This window comes from Chelon labrosus (genome assembly GCF_963514085.1).
Source record: "Chelon labrosus genome assembly, chromosome: 5".
In the NCBI taxonomy this organism is placed as follows: Eukaryota; Metazoa; Chordata; class Actinopteri; order Mugiliformes; family Mugilidae; genus Chelon; species Chelon labrosus.
Genome location: NC_140341.1, coordinates 1,066,294 through 1,079,892, shown reverse-complemented (window position 1 = coordinate 1,079,892; position 13,599 = coordinate 1,066,294). Strand labels below are relative to the sequence as shown.

At 45.7% G+C, this 13,599-nt stretch overlaps 2 protein-coding genes across 3 annotated transcripts in view; one reads left to right on the top strand and one right to left on the bottom strand.

The window, feature by feature from the left end:
- The window catches only part of LOC311488731 (uncharacterized protein), a gene marked incomplete at its 3' end in the record, with an annotated part of 331,706 nt that overhangs the window by 42,679 nt on the left and 275,428 nt on the right, over nucleotides 1-13,599 (bottom strand). The gene's annotated exons all lie outside the window — the stretch shown is intronic.
- Nucleotides 7,106-13,599, top strand: part of LOC311488458 (kalirin-like) — an 87,540-nt gene continuing 81,046 nt past the window's right edge. For both annotated transcript variants that reach the window (XM_084545179.1, XM_084545178.1), the window contains exon 1: nucleotides 7,106-7,193. In XM_084545179.1, coding sequence (XP_084401305.1) covers nucleotides 7,127-7,193 — 67 coding nt within the window. In that variant the 5' untranslated portion in view covers nucleotides 7,106-7,126. The remainder of the gene's footprint in view (nucleotides 7,194-13,599) is intronic.

Genomic DNA, 13,599 nt, shown 5'->3' with positions numbered 1-13,599 from the left:
TTTATTCAGGAGTGGACTGGGACAAAAAATTCAGCCCTGGCATTTTGGACCCACCACCTCCTCCTTGAACCGTCACCTTATCGTGGTGGAGGAGTTTGAGTGTCCTAATGACCCTAGGAGCTATGCTGTCCGGGGCAATTTGCCCGTGGTAGGGCCTCCCAAGGCAGACTCGCCAGACCAAGAACGGTTCAGAAGACCTTTGATGAGGAAAAAGAACAAGAGTCTGTGTATCCGGCCCGGACGGTTACCGGGGCCCCACCCTGAAGCCAGGCCTGGGGCTGGGGCCCGACGGCGAGTGCCTGGTAGCCGGACCTTTGCCCATGGGGTCTGGGCGGGCCCATCCCGAACGGGAGACATGGGCTCACCTCCCTGTAGGCCCACCACCCGCAGGAGGAGCATGAAGGATCCGGTGCTTTGTGGAATGGGCAGCAGACCAAGGCGGGGGCCTTGCCGGTCTGATCCTCGGTTATGGAAGCTGGCTTTTGGGACATGGAATGTCACCTCTCTGGCGGTGAAGGAGCCGGAGCTTGTGGAAGAGGTTGAGCGCTATCGACTCGATATAGTCGGCCTCACCTCAACACATAACGTCGGGACTGGAACCCAAGTCCTTGAGAGGGGTTGGACTGTCTTCTTTGCTGGAGTTGTTCCAGATGAGAGGCGGAGGGCCGGGGTGGGCTTTTTGCTTGCCCCTGGACTATCTGCCTGTACGTTGGGGTTCTCCCGGGTGGATGAAAGGGTTGCTTCCCTGCGCCTTCGGGTCGGGGAACGGGTCCTGACTGTTGTCTGCGCATATGTGGCGAACAGCAGTTCAGAGTACCCGCCCTTTTTGGAGGCCCAAGGACGGACTCTGGATGGCACCCTGACTGGGGACTCCATTGTCCTGCTGGGAGACTTCAACACTTATGTAGGCAACGACAGCGTGACCTGGAGGGGCGTGATTGGGAGGAACGGCATGCCTGATCTGAACCCGAGCGGTGTTCAGTTATTGGACTTCTGTGCGAGTCACAGTTTGTCCATAACTAACACCATGTTCGAACATAAGTTTGTTCATCTGTGCTCTTGGCATCATGACGGCCTAGGTCGTAGGTCGATGATTGACTTTGTAGTCATATCATCTGACCTGCGACCGTATGTTCTGGACACCCGGGTAAAGAGAGGAGCAGAGCTGTCAACTGATCATCACCTGGTGGTGAGTTGGATCAAATGGCAGGGGAAGATGCCACACAGACCTGGTAGGCCCAAACAAGTAGTGAGGGTCTGCTGGGAACGCCTGGTGGAAGAACCTGTCAAGATGGTCTTCAACTCCCACTTTGGCAGAGCCTCAGCCGCATCCTGAGGGTGGTGGGGGACACTGAGTCCAAATGGGCCATGTTCTGCTCCGCCATTGTGGAGGCGGCTGTATCAAGTTGCGGCCACAAGGTCGCTGATCCTGGTCGCGGCGGTAACCCCCGAACCCGCTGGTGGACACCAGAGGTGAGTGGAGCCGTCAGGCTGAAGAAGGAGGCCTACAGGGCATGGCTGGTATGTGGGTCTCCTGTAGCACTTGACCGGTACCAGATGGCCAGGCGGTTCCATCCAATCTCTGGGGCAGAAGTCGCCGAGGTAGTGAAACAATTCCGCGGCGGCGGAGCTCCGGGAGCGGATGAGATCCACCCTGGGTATCTCAAGGCTCTGGATGTTGTAGGGCTGTCCTGGCTGACACGTCTGTACAACATTGCAACATTCAGTCCCTGCACCAAAGGAGTGCGTGTTTGATCCATGTGGCCGGTAGTAAGTCAGACCTGTTCCCAGTGAGGGTTGGACTCCGCCAGGGCTTCCCTTTGTCACCGGTTCTGTTCATAATCTTTATGGACAGAATTTCTAGGCGCAGCCGGGTTGGGATGGTATCGAGTTTGGTGATTGGAGGATCTCGTCTCTGCTTTTTGCAGAAGACGTGGTCCTCTTAGCTTCATCGAACAACAACCTCCAGCTCTTGCTGGGGCGATTCGCAGCCGAGTGTGAAGCGGCTGGGATGAGGATCAGCACCTCCAAGTCTGAGGCTGAAGAAGAACACTACAGTGTATATGCTGGATGCTGGAATATATTCATGAGAACAACTGAGATAACTCTGAATCAATTCCTCTTTTAAAAATGAAGAACAAAACACACTGGAATGTCCCACTGCTTTTACAGACCATGAACTAACCACCTACACTGGAACATGCCACCTTATTTTAGAGTCATTGGATCCGTCTATTTACTGGAAGCTTCCCACTGATTCTCTGAATGGACTCTCATAGAGATGTTGATGAGGTCAGCTGCAGTTCCTCTAGAGGCCACCAGATGGTGCTGTTTATCATCCACTCTGGGAATCTCTGTTACAGACAGTGAACTAACCACAGACACTGGAATTTCCCACCGATTTTAGAGACAGTGAACTAATCACAGAGACTGGGACATCCCACATTTATTAGAAACAGTGAATTTTCCACAGAGACTGGGATGTCCAACCTTTGTTTCGAGACAGTGAACTGACAACCAAGACAGTGCCGTTTCCTCATCCACTCTGGGAATCTCTTTACCACAGTGAACTAACAGCTGTCAAATATGTAAGTACAGCGACATTAGAAACTTTTGTAAGACCTTATCAATATCTGGAATCCTTCTCCCCAGTAGATCTTCTTGAGCTCTCTTCAACAATTACAGCATCTAAACCATCAACCTGTCTTCTAGATCCAATCCCCACTAAATTGCTCAAAGAAGATTTTTTTAGCCAACTATAGACCAATCTCCAACCTTCCTTTTATTTCCAAAATTCTAGAAAAAGTTGTTGCTAATCAGTTGTGTGACCACTTAAACAGGAATGGTCTGTTTGAAGAGTTTCAGTCAGGTTTTAGAGTTCATCATAGTACAGAAACAGCTCTGGTTAAAGTTACCAATGATCTCCTCATGGCTTCAGACAGTGGACTTGTCTCTATACTTGTTCTGCTAGATCTTAGTGCTGCATTTGACACTATTGATCATAATATTTTACTACAGAGACTTGAAAGTGAGGTCAAGATTAAAGGAACTGCATTAGGCTGGTTTGAATCCTATCTATCTGACAGATTCCAGTTTGTTCATGTCAACAATGATTCCTCTACTTATACAAAAGTAAGTTATGGAGTTCCTCAGGGTTCTGTGCTAGGACCAATACTCTTCACGTTATACATGTTGCCATTAGGCAAGATTATTAGAAAACATGGAATAAACTTTCATTGATATGCAGACGACACCCAGCTATATTTATCTATGAAACCAGATGAAACTAATCAGTTGGTTAAACTCCAAGCATGCCTTAAAGACATAAAGGCTTGGATGACCTGTAATTTCCTACTCTTAAACTCAGACAAAACAGAAGTTATTGTATTCGGTCCTAAGCATCTCAGAGATTCATTATCTAATCACGTGGTGTCTTTGGATGGCATTACCTTGGCCTCCAGTACTACTGTAAAAAACCTTGGTGTTATATTTGATGAGGATATGTCCTTTAAATGTCACATAAAGCAAGTGACCAGGACTGCCTTCTTTCACCTGCGTAATATCGTCAAAATTAGGAACATCCTGTCTCAGAGTGATGCTGAAAAACTAGTTCATGCATTTGTGTCGTCCAGACTGGATTACTGTAATTCATTACTGTCTGGCTGTCCAAATAGCTCTTTAAAAAGCCTCCAGTTGATTCAAAATGCCGCAGCAAGAGCATTGACAGGAATTAACCAGAGAGATCATATTACTCCAGTTTTAGCTTCTCTTCACTGGCTCCCTTTAAAGTCTAGAATAGAATTTAAAATCCTCCTCCTTACATACAAGGCCCTTAAAGGCCAAGCTCCATTGTATCTTAAAGACCTTATTGTACCATATCATCCCAACAGATCACTTGGTCTGAAAGTGCAGGCCTACTTGTGGTTCCTAGAATTTCAAAAAGTAGAATGGGAGGTAGAGCTTTCAGCTATCAGGCTCCTCTCCTGTGGAACCAGCTCCCAGTTTGGGTTCGGGAGGCAGACACTCTCTCTATTTTTAAGGTCAGGCTTAAGACTTTCCTTTTTGATCAGGCTTATAGTTAGGGCTGGACTAAACCATCCCTTAGTTATGCTGCTATAGGCCTAGGCTGCTGGGGGACGATGCACCAAACACATGTCCTCCTTCTTTCTTCTCTCTCCTCTCTCGCATCCTCCACTTTCTTTTCTCTGGCACAGAGCTCTTGCCCTCTAATTTCCTATCTACTACTAGTCATGCAATTCTGTGCTATTACTATGTAGAATGTTTACTGCTGTGTGTCCCCCCCCCCTCCTCCCTCTTCATGTGAGTATCTCTGGCCTGGAGTTGTGCGTTTCCTGTAGAGCTCCATACTACATCTGTTGTCGTGGTCTCATCAGCCTGCCCAGTCTTCATGGAATCCTGCAGTTATCCACTCCTACCTGAATGAACAATTCTCCAACCTGCCTATGATTCCTCTTACATTTTCAAACTGTCATGTAACATCATCAGTTTGTATCATAAGATTCCACATGTACACTTTAGTCAGATATGTGTATCTATGACAGATGTATGTTTATCTTGCTGTTCTCTTCTCTTCTCTCTTTGCTGTTCTCTTCTCTCTTTCTTCTGTCTCTACCCGGCTGGCCTTAGGCAGATGATTCCTCCATATGAGCTGGGTTCTGGTTCTGGTTCTGGTTCTGCTCAAGGTTTCTTCCTGTTAAAAGGGAGTTTTTCCTGCCACCGTTGCCTTCAGGCTGCTCTGGGGGTTTCAGGCCGGGTTTTTGTAAAGCGTCTTGAGACGATTTGTATTGTGATTGACGCTATATAAATAAAATTGAATTGAACTAACCACACACTCTGTCTACGCAGACAGTGAACTAACCACACACTGGACTGTCCTGCTGTCTCCACAGTCAGTGAACTGTCCACTGGAAAGTCCCACTGCTTTTACAGAACGCGAACTAACCACAGAGACTGGACTGTCCTGCACTGTTTGTAGAGACAGTGAATTAACCACCGACAGTGGAACGTCCCACCTTTTTCAAAGACAGTGAACTTTATTGCCTTTAAAATAATAAACTGTCTACTCCTGCAGTTCCTCTAGAGGCCACCAGACGGTGCTGTTTATCATCCACTCTGGGAATCTCTTAATCTCCTCTTTTCACAAATAAAGTCAGTTCAGTTTGAACAAGATGATCAGTTCCACTCTGCAGACTGTGATGTGTCCACTTTCACTTCATGAGACAACACTCAGTGTGTGTGTGTGTGTGTCTGCTGGTTGCTGCTGTTTGGAGACCTCTGGTGGTGATGGAGAGAACTGCAGTCTGGTTTCTCACCTAAACCACTTTAATGCAGGTGTGTTTGAGCACAGCTTCACACTGACTTCAACAAACTCTAACAGGATGATCACACACTCAGACTGTTTCTGTCAGCTGAAGCTGGAAGCTCAAATCCTCACTGAGACCAGGGAACCAGTTTGACGTCTGACTGGATCACTTCCTGTTTCTATGACGAGGAGAAACCTGGAGGTGGAGCTGAAGCACTGATGATGGACCCACTGAGCTCCTGTGGTTCCTCTGGTCTAGTGTCCCTTCCTCCAGATGTTTGATTCCTTCAGTGTCCTCCAACAGTTCATGTTGAGATCAATTCTGGGCTCTGATCTCGTTGGTTTCTAATCTACTTTCCTTTCCTGGGGCTTTCTGGAAATGTTCTGACCTTCGTTTTCTTGAAGTCATCATGTGGTTTCTCTTCCTGCTGTCACATGAATCACTGCAGTAGTTGAACAACATCATTCAGCTGAAATCATCCCTGACTCTAAATAGTTTCTGGTTTATGTTCAAACCTGTTTGTGGTGATTCTTCATTATAATCACATCATAGCGCTGAACACCTGGAAACACAGGTGAGTCTCCCTCTGTTGGTCATGTTGGGTACTGCTCTGGTTTTCTGCAGCATGAACCACATGTTGCTATAGAAACGGCTGCAGATGTTCAGATCTCTGGTCTCCACATCTGTCTGTACCAGACCGGCCTTGCCACCGTCGCCTTCATGCTGCTCTGGAGGTTTCAGACCAGATGTCGTAAAGAGTCTTGAGACAGTTTGTGTTGTTATTGATGCTATAGAAATAAAACTAAATTACCTGGAGGCAGTCACATCTGCACACGAATAAAACAAGGCATCAGCAGCTCAGAGACAAGCTGAGAGAAACTAAGGACATGATGTTATGAGCAGCTCCATCCACTAGGTGGCAGCAGCACACAGACAGACACAGAGAGGATGAGGAGCAGCTTCTTCCTGCTTCATGCGGATGAAGATCAAACCTGGACTTTGGAGCCGTTCCTCTTCTTCATGTCTCACAGCTTCACTGTCTCCTCGTTCTTCTTCTTCTTCTCTCTGTTTCAGACTTTCTTCCTCAGCGTTCAGCTCAGTGACTCCTGGAGGAAACCTGGTGAGACCTGATCAGGAGCTTTATGCTCTGATGTCCTGCTTCAGTCAGCTGGAGAGAGAAACTATAAATGATACAGAAATACAACGAGAAATAAATAAATAAAATAATACATAATGAATAAAACGAAATTTATCATTAAAAAGATAATTAATAAACTAAACAATAAATAAAGAATACAGAATTAACTGAATATAATGATAAATATAAATAATTATAAATAAAACAATAATAATAAATAAATAAAGTAAAAACTAGATAAATGAACGTTGATGTGTTAAATGAGTCTTTGTTTGATTTTAGCTTCAGAACAAGAAGAAGCTGATAAAGGTCAATGAAATGAATTGGTAGAGAGAGAGAGAGAGAGAGAGAGAGAGAGAGAGGGAGGGGAAAGGGAGGGAGGGGAGGTACGGGAGAGGGAGGGAGGTAGAGAGACCCTGGCGGACAGCAGAGAGGAGGTTGGACCGGGAACAATAGAGAGAAACGAAGCCAGCCCTGAAACAGCAAAGAGACGGACGACAGAAAGAAGGAAGAAAGAAAGAAAGAACGAGAGAGAGAGAGAGAGAGAGGGGTGAGGGTGATGGAGGCAGAGCGAGGGAAGCGGGAGACATGTGAGGAATAAAAGCACCGAGGCTTCTCTGTCGGTCTTTGTCTGTCGCTGGATTTTATTGAACCGGATTCCGGTATGAACCCCGCAGAGGCGGCCGAGGAGGCGCCGAGCGACCCCGACACTGATGCCTTCTACAAGCCCGGTAGGAAGAGCCACAAAGGCTGTGTGTGTGTGTGTGTGTGTGTGTGTGTGTGTGTGTGTGTGTGTGTGCGTGCATTAGTGTGTGTGTGTTGATGCTCATCGTCTCCACAAAAGGAATCAAATCAAACCAGCAGCTGGAAATCTGTCCTGCACGCTGGAGGAGGAGGAGACATGGAGGACAGAGAGAGACATGGAGGACAGAGAGAGACATGGAGGACAGAGAGAGGCAGAGAGAGTGTGTTAATGAGAGTGTGTGTGTGTGTGTGTTGTACTGATGCATTCAGGTACAAAAAGACAAAACACAACATGTCTGGTTGGTCCTGGTGTTCAGATGTGATGGTGGAGGTTTGGTGTCTTCAATCAATCAGTCAATCCATTAATTAATTCATTAATCGGTCAGAGTCAGCTCGTTAATATTCCATCTCTCGTCCAAACTGATGTTTGTTCTTCTTGAGCTGAGAGGAGAACCTCAGGTTTTTGGTAGATTTCAGTGATGGAGCACTAACTGGACCTGGTGTCTGATGATGTGCTGGATTGTTCTGAGGTTGAACGGTTCTCGTGGACCAGTCACAGACCGTACGGTGTCTTCTCTGAAGATAACCGACGGTACAAACCTGGAGCAGCTGTGGATCAGTCTGGGACACATGTTTACGCCAGTAGACACACCCTGACTCCGTCAATCCTGCAGAGACACTTCAGTAAATCAAACGCACCCTTTCTCTGGGAGACCCCGAGTGGGACGGAGGGGGAGATCCAGGTTTGAGGGGGGAGATCCAGGTTTGAGGGGGGAGATCCAGGCTTCAGGTCTCCATCATATCCGGAGAAAATCTGGACAGAGGTGGAGCAGCGACGTCCAGAAACGCTGCAGAAACTCTGGAGTCTGACAGATAGATGGATAGATAGTATGAAGCAGTACATGGTGGTACTATAAAATGTATAAATATCTGTTTAAAGACAGTATACGAGTATATAAACTACACTAGATATATTAATACTGTCTAGAATGTCTAAGATAATTAAAACATGTCCTGTGTGGTTTGAAATGAGCTTCCGTCCCGAGGATCATGGGTAGTGTAGTGTTTACAGAGGCTGAGAGAATTCCTGTAGTTATCCAGCAGTTACAGTGAAGTTTAGTCTTCTGTCTGTCAAAAGGATTTAACCAGGACGGCTTTAAATGTTTAGATGTTCAGGTGTTGGTCTTCACCTCCATCACTGGTCTCCTCCTCCTCTAGTCCAGCTCAGAGAAACACTGGATCTTCATATTCACCTCCTGCCTCCTCTGGTTAGAAACCTGAGGGAGGAACAGAAGCTCCAGGTCTGAGAGCGCCGTCGGGGCCGAACGCTGATCGGATTTAAAAAGACGACAGAAAAGAAAAACTATTTGTTTCCACTAAAATATCTCAGAATGAATCAGGATGGAATGGGTGGAGGAGATCAGCAGCGACCTCCAGCCGTCCCATGAGCTGTGGAGGTGGTGGAGGATGGCTCTGGTTCTAGGATGCATCGATTCATTTAGAGACGTTTCAGTCTAGTTTCTCATCTTTCATGTGTCTTTTTAAATCCGATCAGAGTTGGAGCTTCTGTCGTGTTCTGGTTCTCCATCACACGTCCACTAAGATTTCTAACCAGAAGATGCAGGAAATGGTTTTTATTTAAACAATCGATCAAGATTCAAGATGTTTAGTGTGATGTGAACAGAAGAAAAATCTTTCCAATAACCCTGAATAAATAAAAGAAATATAAAACCTACAAAGACCAAAATATTTAAAAGGAGGAGTCTGTTAAATGAAACCCTAAAAACTTAAATGAATCGTGTTCTGTGCTTCCTGCTACAGATCAGTGATGAGGAAGTGAAGCAGAGTATGACTACGTGTTGTTTTAAAATAGTGAAGAAGCTTGTAGATTCATTAGTGGACAGGACAGTGTGGAGCTGAACGTCTCTGACAGCTAAAGCTGAGGATGAAGAAGACACTGATGGTCATCTTCTTCATCCTCCTCCTCCTCCGTCACCATCTGGTGCTCTGCTGCTGCTGCCAAACGCAAAGATGGACTGCAGCTGAGAAGGTGATTGGCTGCAGTCTGCTGTCCCTCCAGGACCTGAAGACCTCCATGACCCCGAGACAGGAAGGAAACAGTCCTGATCAAGTTTTAACCCGGATCTGATCCTAAATGTCCTAGAGTTGGTCTCCTGTAGCTTCCTAAAGTCTGTCCTTGTCTTCCTTGTCTTCTCCTAGAGTTGGTCTCCTGTGTCTTCCTAAAGTCTGTCCTTGTCTTCCTTGTCTTCTCCTAGAGTTGGTCTCCTGTAGCTTCCTAAAGTCTGTCCTTGTCTTCCTTGTCTTCTCCTAGAGTTGGTCTCCTGTGTCTTCCTAAAGTCTGTCCTTGTCTTCCTTGTCTTCTCCTAGAGTTGGTCTCCTGTAGCTTCCTAAAGTCTGTCCTTGTCTTCCTTGTCTTCTCCTAGAGTTGGTCTCCTGTGTCTTCCTAAAGTCTGTCCTTGTCTTCCTTGTCTTCTCCTAGAGTTGGTCTCCTGTAGCTTCCTAAAGTCTGTCCTTGTCTTCCTTGTCTTCTCCTAGAGTTGATAAAAGCGTCTCTAACGTCGTAGCTTACGACTCGTTGGTTCACGGCTAAACTCAGTTAACATTTATGTAAAAACAACTTGTGGCGTGATGAAGGTGTGGAGTTCCTCTATGAGAATCATTTTGTTCTTGTTGCAGAGCAGCAGCAGAGCTTGATGAAGCTGTCAGGACATCTGTACCATAACTAAGAGAACAAAGAGTGATTTATTTTAGTCTTGGAGTCTTTTGTTCGCTGATGTTTGAGGAAGATGACTCATTCGTCTGAGACGATGATGCACAAAGAACTTCAACTACATCTACCAGCTCTCATTAAAATGCTCCTCTGTGTCTGAGGGCACATGAACGCCTCTTTGACTCCTCCTCCTCCTCATCAGTCTCTTCCTACTATAATGTCCTTTAAATGTCCAGTTCATGGATCACGTCCTCCACAGTATCTGCTGTCAGCTCGGTTTATGCTCGTCTGATGGATCTCTGTTAAAACTCTGGTTGAGTTTCTTCAATTTCTTCATCATTGTCTTCTTCTTCTTCTTCTACTACTTCTCCTTCATTGTCTTCTTCCTGTACTTTGTCGTCTTTTACTTTTTTGTCTTCTTATTCCTTGTCTTCATCTTCTTCTTCATCCTGATCATCATCTTCTCCGTCTTCATTGTCTTCTTCTTCATCATCTTCTTCTTCTACTTTGTCGTCTTTTACTTTCTTTTTCCATCTTTTTTGTCTTCTTATTGATTGTCTTCTTCTGCTTCTTCTTCTTCTTCCTCTTCTTCTTTTTCTTCTTCTTCATTGTCTACTTCTCCTTCATCGTCTTCTTCATCATCACAATCTTTTTCTTGTTTGTCTTCTTCTTCTTTTCCTCTTCATTGTGTTCTTGTTCATCCAAAACTTCTTCTTCATCATCATTTTCTTCTTTTTCTTGAACGCCTCTTTGACTCCTCCTCCTCCTCATCAGTTTCTTCCTCCTATAATGTCCTTTAAATGTCCCGTTGATTGATCACGTCTTCCACAGTATCTGCTGTCAGCTCGGTTTATGCTCGTCTGATGAACTGTGAGTAGATGTTGTAGGAGGAGGCGTCAGGACGTCAGGTCGTAGGTCACAGAGACCGATCTGACCCAGAACCATGAGTCTGGATTGTCATGTTGTGATCCTCCTGATCATTCTGCTTTATTTCATTCACCCACTCATCTATTGAGTCTCTATTAGTGACGCTAGAGCAGCTTGAGCTCCTTAACATGAGTCATTTGAACATATCTGAACACATTTGGTAAAAAGAGAAACTTGATGCGACGTCGGATTCAGACCTCACCATGTCGAGGTTTCATTTCATTTCTACGTCTCACTACATGAGGCTGAAACTCTGTTTGGACGTGTCATTAGAAAGTTTCACAGCTTTGGATTTTAAACGTAAAACAAACGGACCGCTGTAACTTTTACCCAGAGGAATGAAAAACATCCAGAATCAGTGCAGAACACGCCGCCTCTCACAGGAAGATGACGGCGGCTCGGTGTTATGCTAATCAGCCGGTTATAAATAGGATCCTGACTTATCAGACGGAAACAGGAAGTAGCACACACACATTCATACCTACACACACATGCAATCAGAGCGTCTGTCTGAGTCTTTATCAGACAGCTGACGCCAGCTGTCTGTCAGGAGCTGCTGCTGTTGCTAGGCGACCAGGAGGGTTGTAAATTCTTATTTTATTAACGGTGAGAAGGTGAAGTCGGTCTGACGCTGGAGACAGGTGAAGGGCAGCAGCTCCTCACAGGAATGCAGGGAGATTAAATCGACCTTGAGCATCACGGCTTCGGCCTGTTCCTGTGTGTGAGGCTTTAAAAGCTGCAGCCCGTCGCATGCTCGGCCAACGTAATTAGAGTTCATTTTCTCAGCTAATCTGCCGAAAGCCACGAGTAACGTCTGTAGCCATGGAAACGTTTTTGTAGGGACGGAGAGAAAAGCTGCTCTCGGTGAAGTTTGCGGCTCCTGGAAGACGATGGAGTCAGACGGGTCAGGATGTGACCAGGATGTGATTGTCACCGTCTAATTAAACGTTGCGTCCGTACACTAGACATCTTGGATGGATGGATTCTCTGTGGAGGTTGTATTCAGAATGGCAGAAACATGAATGAATGAAATGAATGAGCTTGGTTAATCTGTTAAAGGCAGTAAATCTGTAGCTAGGCAACAGCTGCTGTGTCTCCATGGACTCTAGTTCTGAATCAATAATCAGAACCAGAACCAGACTGATTCAGGGGTGGAGGTTCTGGTGGTAACCATGGTAACATTTACTAATCATCTACTGATAAATAAAGGTCAGGCGAGGAGTCTCCTCCTCATCCTCATCCTTCTTCACATTTTTTCTTATTTCCTTTCTTTCTTCTTCTTCTCTTCTATTTTCAGCAGATTTGTTTCTGCACAGCAACAGAAACCTCTTTATCAATCAAGTTCTACAGTGACTGATGTTTTTGATGTAAATCTTTCTGTCAAAGTTAATCTATCTGGGTTCTGGTTCTTCTTCAGCTTTGATGCTCGTCAACTGACACTAAAAGTCTTCTTCTTCTTCTTCTTCTGCCTTTTCTTGGAAGCTTTATCTACAGCCAACCACCACCTAAACAAAATAATGCTTCCTATTCTCCTCTTTCTTCTACTTCTCCAACTTCTCTTTCTCCTCCTCCTCCTCCTTCCTCTTCTTCTTCTTCTTCTTCTTTTGTTTTTGGCAGTTTTGACATCAGCCAACCGTCACTAAAACAGGGAAGAAGCAGAAGTTTTGCTTCTACAGTGACATGGTTTTCGTTTATGTCAGACCTAAAATAAATAACTACTAAAGCTCAAACTCGGCTGAAACGAGATGCTGATCATTTTAAAAATTCCTGGATGTTCCCGGTCCCTATGGAGACATCCCTGGTAGAAATGTTGACCATGTAAATGGAGGCACTGACTGGTCCACCTGAACACATGAAGAAGTACATTTAGAAAGTTTGTGGACTGTGATGGTGATGAATGAAGTGGATCAGTTACAGTCAGGATCAATGGACAGTGGACAGGGTGTGGACGGATGAGCTGTAATCCAGTCATCCAGAGCTCGTCCTCCAGGCTTAGAGGCAGATTAACCTGCAGTCAGACACAGAGAGGACAGCGTCTCTTTGGTTGGAGGTGTTTGATGCAGGAGGATTACAGCTAATGACGAGAAGCTGCTGTTTGAACGGAGCCTAATGAGATCACCAACGCTACCTGGACTCAAGCTAGTCCTGGAACATCGAGGCTTTGAATCTATGTTGTCATGGTTACATATTAGCAGGCTTCACCGCTATCACTGAACATTCATCCATTCATGCAGCTGAACTTCAGCAGAAGTGTTAAATGGATCAGAGTCAGTTTAATGAAAGTGATCATAAATGAGACCTTTAACATCAGTGATGGACGAGCTGGTCTCTGGTGTCCAGGTTAAACAGGAGTCCAGGTGTGAACATGTATCTGGTCTCTAGAGTCCAGGTTAAACAGGTCCAGGTGTGAACACTGATCTGGTCTCTAGAGTCCAGGTTAAACAGGAGTCCAGGTGTGAACATGGATCTGGTCTCTAGAGTCCAGGTTAAACAGGTCCAGGTGTGAACACTGATCTGGTCTCTAGAGTCCAGGTTAAACAGGTCCAGGTGTGAACACTGATCTGGTTTCTAGAGTCCAGGTTAAACAGGTCCAGGTGTGAACACTGATCTGGTTTCTAGAGTCCAGGTTAAACAGGTCCAGGTGTGAACACTGATCTGGTCTCAGTCCACATGTGGAGGTGGTCTGGGACACATGTGACCTCCTTCCTTTGGTAGTGTGAACACACAATGAGTCC